This window comes from Bidens hawaiensis, unplaced genomic scaffold (assembly GCF_021521415.1).
Source record: "Bidens hawaiensis isolate Kalapana, Puna unplaced genomic scaffold, B.hawaiensis_p1.1 tig00027595_1, whole genome shotgun sequence".
NCBI lineage: Eukaryota > Viridiplantae > Streptophyta > Magnoliopsida > Asterales > Asteraceae > Bidens > Bidens hawaiensis.
Genome location: NW_027494478.1, coordinates 207,590 through 221,192, shown reverse-complemented (window position 1 = coordinate 221,192; position 13,603 = coordinate 207,590). Strand labels below are relative to the sequence as shown.

Here is a 13,603-nt window from a genome sequence, read left to right as displayed (position 1 = left end):
AGTGGAGGACGGCGGCGGCGGAATCGGAGGTGGGGGGTGACGGGAGTTGAGGGTTGAATAAGGGGTTGTCTAGGGTTTGATAGAGCTGATGAATAAAAAAGATGGAAGAGGTTAGAATATGTGAGAAGGGGAAGGTCTATGTCTTCTGGGATAAGAAGGCGCGAAGACGTTTTTTAATGAAATGTCTTCAGAAAAACAAACAGTCTGCAAGCCTAAAGATCCGCGCGTGGTCTGCGCGACGCAGACATAAGAGGCCAGGAAGATCTTCAGACAAAAAACAAACACCACCTTATTAACCATTATATTGCAATTATAATTTTAGTATGAGATTAAAATATTGCAAGTTGTGTGCGTGAGAAGAAAACAGAAGTCATCGAACAGAAGTCAAAGCAATCTTCTAGCTTTGCTATTGTTTCCTCATCGATCGGTATTTGGGGTTTCTGTTCGATCAAGAAGAAAAGAATATCGATCTTGGTTTAGTCAAGAAATTGAAACAATGGAAAAATTACAAGTTGTTAGAGGAATCAAGAAGTTGAATCAAAGAAACTACAAACAATGGTCGACATGCATCAAATAGCTCCAAACCGGAAGCCGAACTCTTGTTTACTAGTTTGTTTAAATAGTTGTATAAACATGTTTTATGTAAGATTTGAGTTTCTAAAAACCATTTTAATTAGTTCCATGGTTATGGGTTTGTAGAATCTAACCTCGGTCTTATCCCGAAATAAGATCCGAACCGGAAACCGAACTTTCGTTTAAAGACTTTGTTGTTGACTTTTTGTATGTAAGACTTTGGTATTATTATTTATAAATTATTTTACAAGTTATATGATGTTTGGACATGTGGTAACCATTCTTGGCCTTATTCCAAGAAAAAAATCGAACCAAACCGAACTAAACCAAGTCTACTCGCTTAAGACACACAAGTGTGTTTTTAACCATTAAAGCTTATATATTTCTTTAAAAATACTTTATAAGCTGATTTTAATTATTTTCACAAAGTACTCGGAATGTTGAATCAAACTTGATCCTATAACAAAGTTTGGACCAACTAAACCGAACACTCGCTTAACGGACGTTGTTAGTTCTAAAACAATAGAACTACATACTTGGTTAAGTCTCTTTAAGATTTATTGAGTTATCTCATACATTTATTATTTTGGGAAAGTTGACTTCGGGTTTGGTCAAGTCACCAAGACCCGAACCGACCACCCAAACACTCATTAAAACCCGTTTTAGTATCTATATTATAAAGGGACTTGCTTTCTTGCATTTTTACCCACCTTATTACTTAACATAGGTTGAGTAAAATTAAGGGCTAGATACTTTAACCCGGTTTCGAGCAAACTTACATTTTTAAAGGACTATTATTATAATTTCTTAAATATTTACATTTTAAACCTTAAACTTTAAATTGTTTACATTTCTTATCATTTATTTTCATTTAAAGACTTCCAAGACAACTTTTCTAATACAAGACTTCTTCTCCTTTAGGCTTCGTTCGTTAAACTCATCGTTCCGGTTAATCTCCAAATCATCAAATCTTTCAAGTTTATTATTTGAACGTGAGTACTTTCATCCTCCGTTTTCACTCTTTTATATTTTGTGGGTGACATTGCAAACTTATTCAAATCCAAATGATTTATACTTGAGTCTTAAACCACAAACTTTATTGTATACTTTACTTAAATAAATGCTCGATTTTGTGTTATATGCTTATATGCTTAAGTGCTAATGTGTTTACCGCTTTCGGATGGTTGATTCATAAATCCGAGTATATCTGGCATCTCCTTATAGAAGGGTTTCGTTAATGTATTCTTATTAACGATTTCATACAAAATCCGAGTATATTTGGCATCCCCTTATAGAAAGGTGTCGTTAATGTATTCTTATTAACGATTTTCATTTATCTAAATTGTTGCTATTATTTATTGTTTTGTATACAAGTTGTGGAATTTCATATTATATATCTATTGTTTAAAAACTATGAAATTGCTCACCAACCTTTGTGTTGACAAATTCTATTTGTGCAATGTTACAGGTTTGACTTTAGGTTGACTCGAGGACTTGAAGAAAAAACGTTATCGAGACTATTAGGATATTAGCAAAACGAACAATATATTATTTACTACGATTTGAATTCGGTTATTGTATGAATAAGTTATGTGACTCTTTTTGTTTTTATGAATTTAAATGAGTTGATTAAATATTGTCACTTAATAGTGTCGTGTGCGATGAACAATCGGTTGCGCCTCGACGTTTCCGTCAATGGTTGGGGTGTGACAGATTGGTCTCAGAGCCCATCGACTATAAGATAGGTGGTTAGACGTAACGACCTAGTATAGTTTAGGCTTTAGGGTCCTTATACGTGATGCTTATACGTGTTTACCCTACTTGATTGTTTATTGCACTTATTTATTTATAAACTTGATTAAAATTCATTTTTTTAAATCATAAATGTACACATACACACACTTTCATAGTATTCTAAGGTATCCTTACCTTAAAACGCAAAACATTAGTTTTTTTTTATTATTATGTTTTATGGATCACAAGCTTAACTTGGATTCCGTTGTTTAAAATCTATTTAAAGATCGGCTCTATAATATTCGTTGCGATGACCGTAGGGACTGAACACTTGGAAACGGCCTTTTGACAAAAATATTTCAAGAATCGAAGGTGATATACTTACCTGGGAAGGTCGAGTTTAAGTGTTCTTTTCTAGGCCAAACGACTTACGTTATATGAGACGACAACTTTAAGTAGTCGAATACAAGCGTTCCGGTTGCCTTCATATTTTGGTATTGAAAACATGAAAGCCACGGTGATACGTGGACTAGTGTTTTTGACATCTCGTTGTATCTCTGTTTTATTGTATGTTATTATCGCAATTTGAGCAACGACATAAAAGACGCGGTGATACGTGCATATGTTCGACTCCATATATATATTACATTTATATACAAATTTTATTGTCGGGATATCAAATCATGGTGGTTCATGTACGACTTTCCCGACTATATGAAAATTTCTATACTTCAAAACCTCCCTATTTTTAAACTCCAAAACTTTGAAACATATACTTATACACATTTTATCATTTGGTTTATGTACAAACTTAAAAAATAAATAAATAAATAAATAAATAATTTTCTTACTAACATCTCATCCTCACTAACTCTAGGAATTCACAATCAAAACTTGAAATTTTATTTTATCTTTATACACCCTCATAATTATTTCCAGTTACTTAAAACTCATTCTATTATCTTTATAATTTTTTTTTAGAATGCCTCCACTACGACGTCAACCACGCAAGAACTCCAACCGGCGTATGACATCTTTCGTCGTCAAGCAAATGGCCGTTGTGATTCCCGAACTACTAACCCAAATTCAAGCTACCCAACCTCCTCCCGTTGCACCTTCCGTTGTTGCACCCGTTCAGCCCAAACCCACATCCTATACTTATAAACAATTTACCGGTGCTAACCCAACCAAATTCATCGGCACGAACTGTGCAACTACCTTGTTGCAATGGTTTGAGAAAATGGAGAGTGTGTTCCGACACAGCGAATGCCCCGAAGCGAAGAAAACTAATTTCGCTTCAAGCATGTTTGAGGAAACTGCTTTTACATGGTGGGGTAGTGTTATACATCTCCAAGGGGCGGAAATTGCCATGGCGCTTCCATGGACCGAACTTAAGGAACTCATGATGAAGAAGTTTTGTCCCAAACACGAGCTCCAAAAGCTTGAAGCCGAATTTTGGGAATTGAAACAAGAAAGTGGCGATAATGCCGCTTACTCGCTCCGTTTTCATGAATTGAGCACCCTTGTACCTCATTTGGTTACCCCGCTCGAACGTAAAATCAACAAATACATCGGGGGTTTACCCATGCTAATTTGGGACTCAGTCATGAGTAGCAAAACCGAGAACCTTGAGGATGTAATTACTCTAGCCGGTGCGCTATCCGAGAACCACCTTAAGGCGGGTACCCTAACCATCAAGAAGAAAAGTGATAAAAGCAAAACCGAACCCGCACCTCAAGCCAAAGTTGACCCACCACCTCAAGCCATCAACTACTCAAACTCTTCCCGCCACAACAACAAAAAGAAACCCAAACAAAACCACCGAAACTATGCCGTTACCCAACAGCAACCGCAACAACAACCCCAAGCTCCCTCACAAAATCGAAAACCGTATACCAGTACTTTTCCACTATGCAACAATTGTCAACTTCATCACCCATCTCACTTACCTTGTCGCCATTGCACCATTTGTAACCGTTTTAGCCATCTAAATAACACATGTCGTTCCGCACAACGTACTCAACCCAACCAACCAAGAACCACTCCACAAAACACCCAAACCGCTTTGCACCTTACCCACAAAACCCTCCTCAACAACCCCGAGCTTGCTTTAACTGTGGTGACCCAAATCATTTCCGCAACAATTGCCCACGACTCACTTTTGCAAACCAAGCCCAAACCGTAACCATACCCTACTATCAAACCCAAGCCTACCAAGTCCAAACCTACCAACCTCAACTTCCCCAACTCAATGCACCACTCATCCAACCCATGCAAGCCATCCAAGCACCTCCTCCTCCACCACCTCATGCACCTCAAGGAAATCCCGGTAACCAAGGACGAGCTTTTATGATGAATGCTAATCAAGCTTAAGTGGCAAACGATGTTGTGAACGGTATGTTTCTAGCTAACGAGCATTTGGCTTCTATATTATTTGATACGGGTGCCGATAGAAGTTTTATTCATTAAAGTTTGAATCTACTCTTGCCGTACCTCGCACTAAGCTTTCTCGACCCTTTTCTGTCGAAGTCGCCAATGGAAATTCTATCACCATAAACTCGGTCCTTCGTAATTGTTCTCTCACTCTTTGCAAGCATAAATTCTCCATCGATCTCATTCCGATGCAAATGGGAAGGTTCGATGTCATAGTAGGCATGGATTGGTTATCTTTGCACCGTGCCGAAGTCATTTGTTATGATAAATTCATTCGGATTCTGCTTGTCAACGGTAAAACTCTCAAGGTCTACGGAAAAATGTTTCCTAAAAGACTCAATCTCATGTCGTGTTCTCAATCGCAAAAATACTTACGCCAAAAGTATGTTCCGTTCCTAGCCCAAGAGGTGGTAAAAGACCACAAGGAAAGAAAAATCCAAGATATTTCCATTGTTTGTGATTTCCTCGACGTCTTTCCAGATGATGTTACCGGTCTTCCACCCATTCGTCCGGTTGAATTTTGAATTGATCTTGTGCCCGGCGCAATGCCCGTCGCCAAGGCTCCTTACCGTTTAGCCCCGTCGGAAATGCAAGAGTTATCAAACCAACTCGAAGAACTTTCCGACAAAGGCTTTATTCGTCCAAGCTCCTCTCCTTGGGGCGCTCCCGCCCTCTTCGTGAAAAAGAAAGATGGCTCATTTCGCATGTGCATCGATTATCGTGAACTCAATAAACTTACTATCAAAAATCGTTATCATTTGCCACGAATCGACGACCTCTTCGATCAACTCCAAGGCGCAACGTGTTTCTCCAAAATTGATCTTCGATCGGGATATCATCAGTTGCGTGTTCACGAAGAAGACATTCCAAAAACCGGATTCCGTACTCGATATGGGCATTTCGAATTTTTGGTCATGCCCTTCGGGTTAACCAATGCACCCGCGATATTTATGGATCTCATGAACCGCGTTTGCAAACCGTTTCTAGATAAATTTGTTATTGTCTTTATTGACAATAACCGTTTCCGTCGGGAAGAGTTAGAACGGGAGCATTGCAAAGCATGTCCTTGAGAGTGTGAAAGGCTTCTTCTTGTTTGGATCCCCAATCGAATGGTTTTCCTTTATGAGTTAAGGAGGTGAGGGGTAAAGAGATCTTGGAAAAATTCCGAATGAAACGCCGATAATATCCGGCCAAACCGAGGAAGGATCGAATTTCCGTGGTAGTTGATGGAGTCTTCCAATCCTTAACGGCCTCAATTTTAGCGGGATCAACATGAATACCTTTGTCGTTTACGATATGTCCCAAAAATTGAACTTCTTCCAACCAAAATTCGCATTTGGAGAATTTGGCATAAAGTTGTTCTTGCCTTAAGAGTTCAAGAATGGAACGCAAGTGATGCTCATGCTCGGCTTCGGATTTAGAGAAGATGAGAATGTCATTATATAAGGTGGATAAGTAAAAAAGTAAGGAATAATAAAGCAAATGTTTTGCTATAAAATAGAGCAATGAAGTCTTCGTCCACGGTGGCAAGGGGATGTAGGAGTTTATGAAAGAGTTGACGAAATCGAGAGACATGCTAAAAATATGAAGTTATGACATTTAATAGCACATAATTTCAACCTAAAGGACATTCCTAGACGTAGGTCGGTTACTAACTCTCTACGACCAAGGCTCTGATACCAATCTGTCACACCTCCCTCCCCCCCGGCCTAAGGCGGAAACGCCGGGGCGTGCGTAGATTGAAATCATGCACATGGTATTAAATGTAAAAACTCCTATTAAAAGAAACCAACGAATTATTCAAATATAATCCGAATAGAAAATATGACATAGCACTTTATTCATTCAACTTCTAAGTCTGACTCATGCCCTATATGAAACTTCAAGAATCTTCATAACTTAATTTCCATCACCTGAAAAACATGCGAGAGTGTCAACTAAAAATAGTTGGTGAGAACATAGGTTTTGAAAAAAAAATAAGTTTTATGTTGAAAACATTCCATATGTGTTAAGTTACTTTTTATACTTTAGTGATTACAACCAAACCTCTGACACGTTTAGCGAGTCGTCTAATCCACGATTAAACTATTATGTTTAATGTTTAACGATCGTCGGATTCTGAACACACGACGGGTCGGGCCAATAGATCTATAATCATACTACCACGGGCTTTAACAAGTTAATGGTTGTCAATGCGAATATGTATACACTTGTAATGATCACACATAACGAATATTATGAAATAAAGCTTGATTCAAATAGCATGTAAAACAAGTTGATTATGCATGTTTCCACCCCGAATTATAAAACATTTAAAAGCAGGTAAAAGGGGCTATGAACTCACCTTGCTTGATGGATGAACACGAACACGAGCAAGAGTTTGTTGAACCGGTTACGGGATGCCCTAAATTAAGTTTGATTTTTAAATTAGTTAGAGTGTCGCATACTAGAATGTTCTAAACCAAGAGCATGACCTCCAGCAAGTTGATTCCCAGGTAAGTGTCACGGGTCCAATGGGATTATTTATGCCACTCTTGCCTTAGACAGAACCGTTTGCTTGTCAGATACATACATACCCGGTTTATACTCTATTTGTATACTAACTCAAAATGTTTTAGAATGGTTTTCATAAATAATAAAGTACGAGGTTAAAAGTGTAATATCATATAGTTTGGGTGTTTATTGGCATTTAAGAAAGTGTAGGATTCAAAGTGTAAATATTATAGTTTAGGATATTTATTAATATTTATGAAAGTATAGGGTTTAAAGTGTAAATATAATAATTTAGGATATTTATTGACATTTATGAAAGTATAAGGACCAATTATGTAAATATAATTTTTAGTTATGATAACTTTATGAGTTTTTTTGAAGATCATAAGAATATTCATAGTTGTTCATGGAAAAATTATATTGATCCAAGATTATGAGAAAACAATTATGATTTCTTGGAATAACATGATCATCATAATCTTTTAGAGCAAAAAGTAAGGGTTTTATTAACAATTTATGATGATCATGGTGAGAGTATATGAACAATTATAAAGATTCAAAAGAAAACTCAAGAACATGGGAACAAACTAAAAGAAATTCAAAAGAACAAGATCAAAATAACAAATATATGAAGAACAACTAAGAAAACATGTAAAACTTACTTGATTATGCTTAGAGATAATGAGATTTGGTGTGAAAAAAATATGAGAATGAGGGGCTCTATTTATAGGCCAAAAGTTGAGGTTTGAATATGATTTAGATAGAGATAAAACTTTTTTTAAAACTTAAGAGATAAACTAATTATAATAATGATAATGATAATAATATATACAATAACAATAAATAAATAAAAAATAGATATGTGTGTGTGCATTCAAAAGTGCACGGCACTTTTTTTTTATTATTATTTTTGTCTACTTTTTTTAATTTTTTTTAAATTATAAGAATTAGATAAATTTAATTGTGGAACAAGGTTAATATAGAAGGTTCTAGAATGCTCCATTTTTTTTAATCACATGATTAATTTAATTACTTAGGATAAAATTAATAATAATAAAATATTTTGTTACATGTTATAAAATATTAATCTAGGCATTCCGGTTCAACGTGTTATATTAATGATTAAGCACGGTTATGATGAAATGAACATAGGATCATATAATTACGCATATAAAGAAAATGTTATTCAATAAATGACACATAATACAACACTGATAAATGTAGACGATGAAATTAATACGAGCACAAAAGACTAGCGTTTTTGCAAGAAAAATCCATAGATGTTACAGTCTCCCCCACTTAAGGGAATTTCGTCCCGAAATAAAATAGCGGACACTGCTTTGGATTGAAAAAGATGAGGGTATTTCTGTTTCATTTGATCTTCTAGTTCCCAAGTAAACTCGGGTCCTTGCTTGTAGTTCCACTTCATTTTTACTAGACGGATTCGACTTCGCTTGAGTTTCTTGACATCACGATCCACGATTTCGATAGGTTCCTCAACAAAGTGAAGTTTATCATCAATGCGAATATCATCAAAGGGAATAGGCTGAGTGTCATCGGCTAAGCATTTCTTGAGGTTAGAAACATGGAAAGTGTCATGAATACCTCACAATTCCTGAGGTAGTTTGAGTTTGTATGCCACTGGACCAATCCTTTCAAGAATCTCAAAAGGTCCAACATACCTAGGAGCGAGTTTTCCCTTTTTCCCAAATCGGACAACACCTTTCCAGGGGGAAACTTTGAGTAAGACTTGGTCGCCAACTTGAAACTCAAGTGGTTTCCTTCGATTATCGGCATAACTCTTTTCTCGGTCACGAGCAGCCTTAAGTCTTTCTTGAATGATGGCAATCTTGTCGGAGGTTGCTTGGATGATTTCAGGACCAATAACTTGCGAGTCACCAATCTCGGTCCAGCATACGGGTGTTCGACATTTCCTACCATACAAAACCTCAAAAGGAGCATATTTGATGCTAGTATGGTAGCTATTGTTATAGGAAAATTCAATGAGAGGTAAGTGATCATCCCAATTTCCTCCAAACTCGATTATGCAAGAACGGAGCATGTCTTCCAAGGTTTGGATGGTTCTCTCGGTTTGACCATCTGTTTCGGGGTGGTAAGCCGTACTAAGATCCACACGAGTCCCCAAGGATTTTTGAAGGGATTGCCAAAAGTTGGAGGTAAAACGGCTGTCACGGTCGGAGATTATAGATAAGGGAACACCATGACGTGTCACGATTTCGTTGATGTAAATTTGAGACAACCTCTCCATTTTGTAGGTTTCACTAACAGGGATGAAGTGAGCAGATTTGGTGAGACGATCGATTATAACCCAAATAGAATCATGCTTACGAGTGGTTCTTGGTAGTTTAGTGATGAATTCCATGGAAATTTGGTCCCACTTCCATAGAGGAATCTCTGGTTGTTGAAGTAAACCCGAGGGCTTTCGATGTTCGGCTTTAACTTTTGAGCAAGTGAGACACTTCCCAACATACAAGACTATGTCCTTCTTCATATCAGGCCACCAATAGAATTCCCTAAGATCGTGGTACATTTTATCAGCTCCCGGATGGATCGAGTATCGAGTTTTGTGGGCTTCATCAAGGATAAGATTTCGAAGGTCTTCAGAATTTGGAACCCATATGCGTCCCATGAAGTAAAGTACTCTATCGGACTTAGTTTCCAATTGCTTTTCGGCTCCACAATCCAATTCAGTCTTGAGATTGTTTTGGGCTACCACTTGAGCTTGAAGAATTCGGGCCTTAAGGCTAGTGTGAACAATCATTTCCATGGCCCGAATACGAGAAGGTTTAACTCTTTCCTTTCGGCTTAGTGCGTCGGCTACGACATTCGCTTTCCCGGGGTGGTAGCGAATTTCACAATCGTAATCATTGAGTAGCTCGACCCAATGCCGTTGCCTCATGTTGAGTTCTTTTTGGTTGAGGATGTGTTGCAAGCTTTTATGATCAGTATAGATGATACATATAGTTCCATAGAGATAGTGTTTCCAAATTTTTAGAGCAAAAATCACCGCACCTAACTCAAGATCGTGAGTGGTGTAGTTCTTTTTATGGATCTTGAGTTGTCAAGAGGCATAAGCTATGACTTTGCCTCGATGCATGAGTACGCAACCGAGACCTTGATTTGAAGCATCACAATAGACAATGAAATCACCATTTCCATCGGGAAGGGTTAAGATGGGTGCGTTACAAAGCTTTTGCTTTAAGGTTTCGAATGCGTCTTCTTGCTCTTATTCCCAAATGAACGGCTTGCCTTTTTGAGTTAAGGTGGTGAGCGGTAAGGCTATTTTTGAGAAATTCGAGATGAAACGACGATAATAGCCAGCTAGACCAAGGAATGAACGAATTTCTGATGGGGTTTTCAGAGCTTCCCAATTTTTGATGGCTTTTATTTTTGCGGGGTCTACGTGTATACCTTTATTGTTGATAACATGACCCAAAAATTGAACTTCGTGAAGCCAGAATTCACATTTCGAAAATTTAGCATAAAGTTTTTCTTTCTTCAACAGTTCCAAGGTAAGGCGAAAGTGTTGCTCATGATCGGTCTTGGTTCTAGAATATATTAAGATGTCATCAATAAAAACGATGATGAATTTGTCGAGATACGGTTTACAAACTCGGTTCATAAGGTCCATGAACACCGCGGGTGCATTAGTCAAGCCAAAGGGCATAACCATGAACTCGTAGTGTCCATAGCAGGTTCGAAAGGCGGTTTTGGGTATGTCTTCATCGAGAATTCACAGTTGGTGATAACCCGAGCGCAGATCAATTTTCGAAAAACAAGTGGCTTCTTGAAGCTGATCAAAGAGATCATCAATCCTCGGTAATGGGTACCGATTCTTGATGGTGAGTTTATTTAACTCTCGGTAGTCGATGCACATGCGGAAAGATCCGTCCTTCTTTTTGACGAAAAGGACAGGAGCTTCCCAAGGTGAGAAACTAGGCTGAATGAATCCTTTGTTGAGAAGTTCTTGAAGTTGGCTAGAGAGTTCTTGCATTTCGGATGTGGCTAAACGGTATGGAGCTTTGGCTATGGGAGTTGCACCGGGTATAAGGTCGATTCGAAATTCAACTTGTCGAGACGGAGGAAGTCTTGGCAAGTCATCGGGTAAAACTTCAGGATAGTCTTTGATAACAAGAATGTCTTGAATCTTTTTCACTTTGGATTTCTTGTCAATTACATGGGCTAAAAAGGCATAGCATTGTTTCCTCAAAAGTTTACGGGCCTTCATGCAATAGATGATTTTTAAGTTACGATCGGGTTTTTCTCCTTGAATGATTAGTGTTTCGCCGGATTGTAACGGGATACGAATGAGCTTCTCGGCACAGGCAACTTCGGCTTGATTACGGGATAACCAATCCATTCCCACAACTAGGTCAAAACTACCAAGCTTAAAGGGAATTAGATCAATATTAAGAGAGTGGTCATCAAAGGTCAAGGTGCAATCAGGCATAATAGTATTGGCTTGGGCAGTGTTACCATTGGCTAACTCGACGATGTAAGGGGAGTCTAGTTTTACCGGTTTCCATTTAACAAGAGGTTCAAAATCAAGTGATATAAAACTTCTTTCCGCGCCCGTATCAAATAGTATGGATGCAAAGTGGTTATTTAAGAGAAACGTACCGGTTATGACATTGGGATCTTGACGTGCATCTGAAGCACCAATAGTGAAAGCTCTACCACGAGTGGCTTGGTTATTGTTTGGAGCCAATTGGGGACAGTTGTTCTTGACATGGTCCAAACCACCGCATTGAAAGCAAGCACGAGCATTGTTATTATTTGGTGGAGCAGGGTTGGTGATCATGGCTTGATTACAAGCAGCAGGGGCAGTTCGGCATCGAGGGGCTAGATGACCAAATCGACCACAATTGGTACACTTTCGACATTGGGAACTTGGTGGGTGATGATAGTTGCAGGTGGAGCATAGAGGGTGAGGTCCAGAGTACCCTGCCCTAGCCGGGGCTTGGTTAGTAGGAGCCACAGCTTGGACGGGCTCAGAAGGGGTGACTGCAGCATAGTTGGTGGTTTTTGGTTTCTTATTAGGTTGGTAACTAGTCTTCTTGAATTCTATCTCTTTTTGTTTCCCCGAATCCTTCCCCAAAATTCCGGTTTTGACTAGTTCATCGGTTAAGGTACTGGCTAGGTGTATAGCATCTTGGAGGGTTCCAGGATTAACGGTCAAGATCATGCTCCTCATTGAAGGAGGTAAGCCATTTATATAGCGATCAATGGCTTTTTCCTCAGGAGTGACTAGGTGGGGTACTAGCTGGGATAGTTCTTGGAAACGGTTGGTATAGCCAAGGTGATCGTCTCCTTTCATGGTATGACCCCAAAGCTCATCTTCCATCTTTCAGAGTTCGCTCTTGTGACAATATTTCCTAGTCAGCAGGTCTTTGAATTCGGCCCAAGGTAGAGCCAAGGCCGGCTCACGACCTCGAGTCCTGATTTGAGTGGTCCACCAAGTCAAGGCCCCTTGCTTGAGGGTGCTAGCAGCATACTTCACCTTTAGATTCTCCGGACAATTGCACATGCTTAAAGCGGCTTCCGTGCTCTCGAACCATTGCAGCAACCCGGTGGCACCTTCCGAGCCAGTGAACTCGGTAGGTTTTGAAGCAACAAATGTTCGGTAGGATTGATCATAGTTGTTGCCATTATTGTTGTTGTTGCCGTTATTGTTGTTGTTGCTGTTGAGTTGATTGACAATAGCAGGAAGAAGAGTAGCCATTTGAGCGAGCACAGTTGCTAGTGGGGTGTCATTGTTGTTGTTGTTATTGGTGTCATTGGAGGCATCGCGACGAGGAGGCATTCTAAGAAATCATTATATAAGGTGGATAAGTAAAAAAGTAAGGAATAATAAAGCAAATGTTTTGCTATAAAATAGAGCAATGAAGTCTTCGTCCATGGTGGCAAGGGGATGTAGGAGTTTATGAAAGAGTTGACGAAATCGAGAGACATGCTAAAAATATGAAGTTATGACATTTAATAGCACATAATTTCAACCTAAAGGACATTCCTAGACGTAGGTCGGTTACTAACTTTCTACGACCAAGGCTCTGATACCAATCTGTCACACCTCCCTCCCCCCCGGCCGAAGGCGGAAACGCCGGGGCGCGCATAGATTGAAATCATGCACATGGTATTAAATGTAAAAACTCCTATTAAAAGAAACCAACGAATTATTCAAATATAATCCAAATAGAAAATATGACATAGCACTTTATTCATTCAACTTCTAAGTCTGACTCATGCCCTATATGAAACTTCAAGAATCTTCATAACTTAATTTCCATCACCTGAAAAACATGTGAGAGTGTCAACTAAAAATAGTTGGTGAGAACATAGGTTTTGAAAA

The 13,603-nt window shown here is 38.7% G+C and overlaps 1 protein-coding gene across 1 annotated transcript; it reads right to left on the bottom strand.

Moving 5' to 3' along the window:
• Nucleotides 1-10,329: 10,329 nt before the first annotated feature.
• On the bottom strand, nt 10,330-12,598 carry LOC143575719 (uncharacterized). The gene is made up of 2 exons (XM_077060010.1): nt 11,168-12,598; nt 10,330-10,368 (listed from the first exon to the last, which is right to left on the bottom strand). Exons 1-2 carry the CDS (start codon nt 12,596-12,598, stop codon nt 10,330-10,332), a joined length of 1,470 nt encoding a protein of 489 aa, XP_076916125.1.
• Nucleotides 12,599-13,603: the final 1,005 nt, after the last annotated feature.

Coding starts and splice junctions, on each gene's coding strand:
- LOC143575719 (XM_077060010.1), bottom strand. CDS start 12,598: ATGGAAGATGAGCTTTGGGGTCATACCATGAAAGGAGACGATCACCTT. Junction 10,369..11,167: donor TCTCACCTTGGGAAGCTCCT/GTCCTTTTCGTC, acceptor CTTCAAATCAAG/GTCTCGGTTGCGTACTCATG.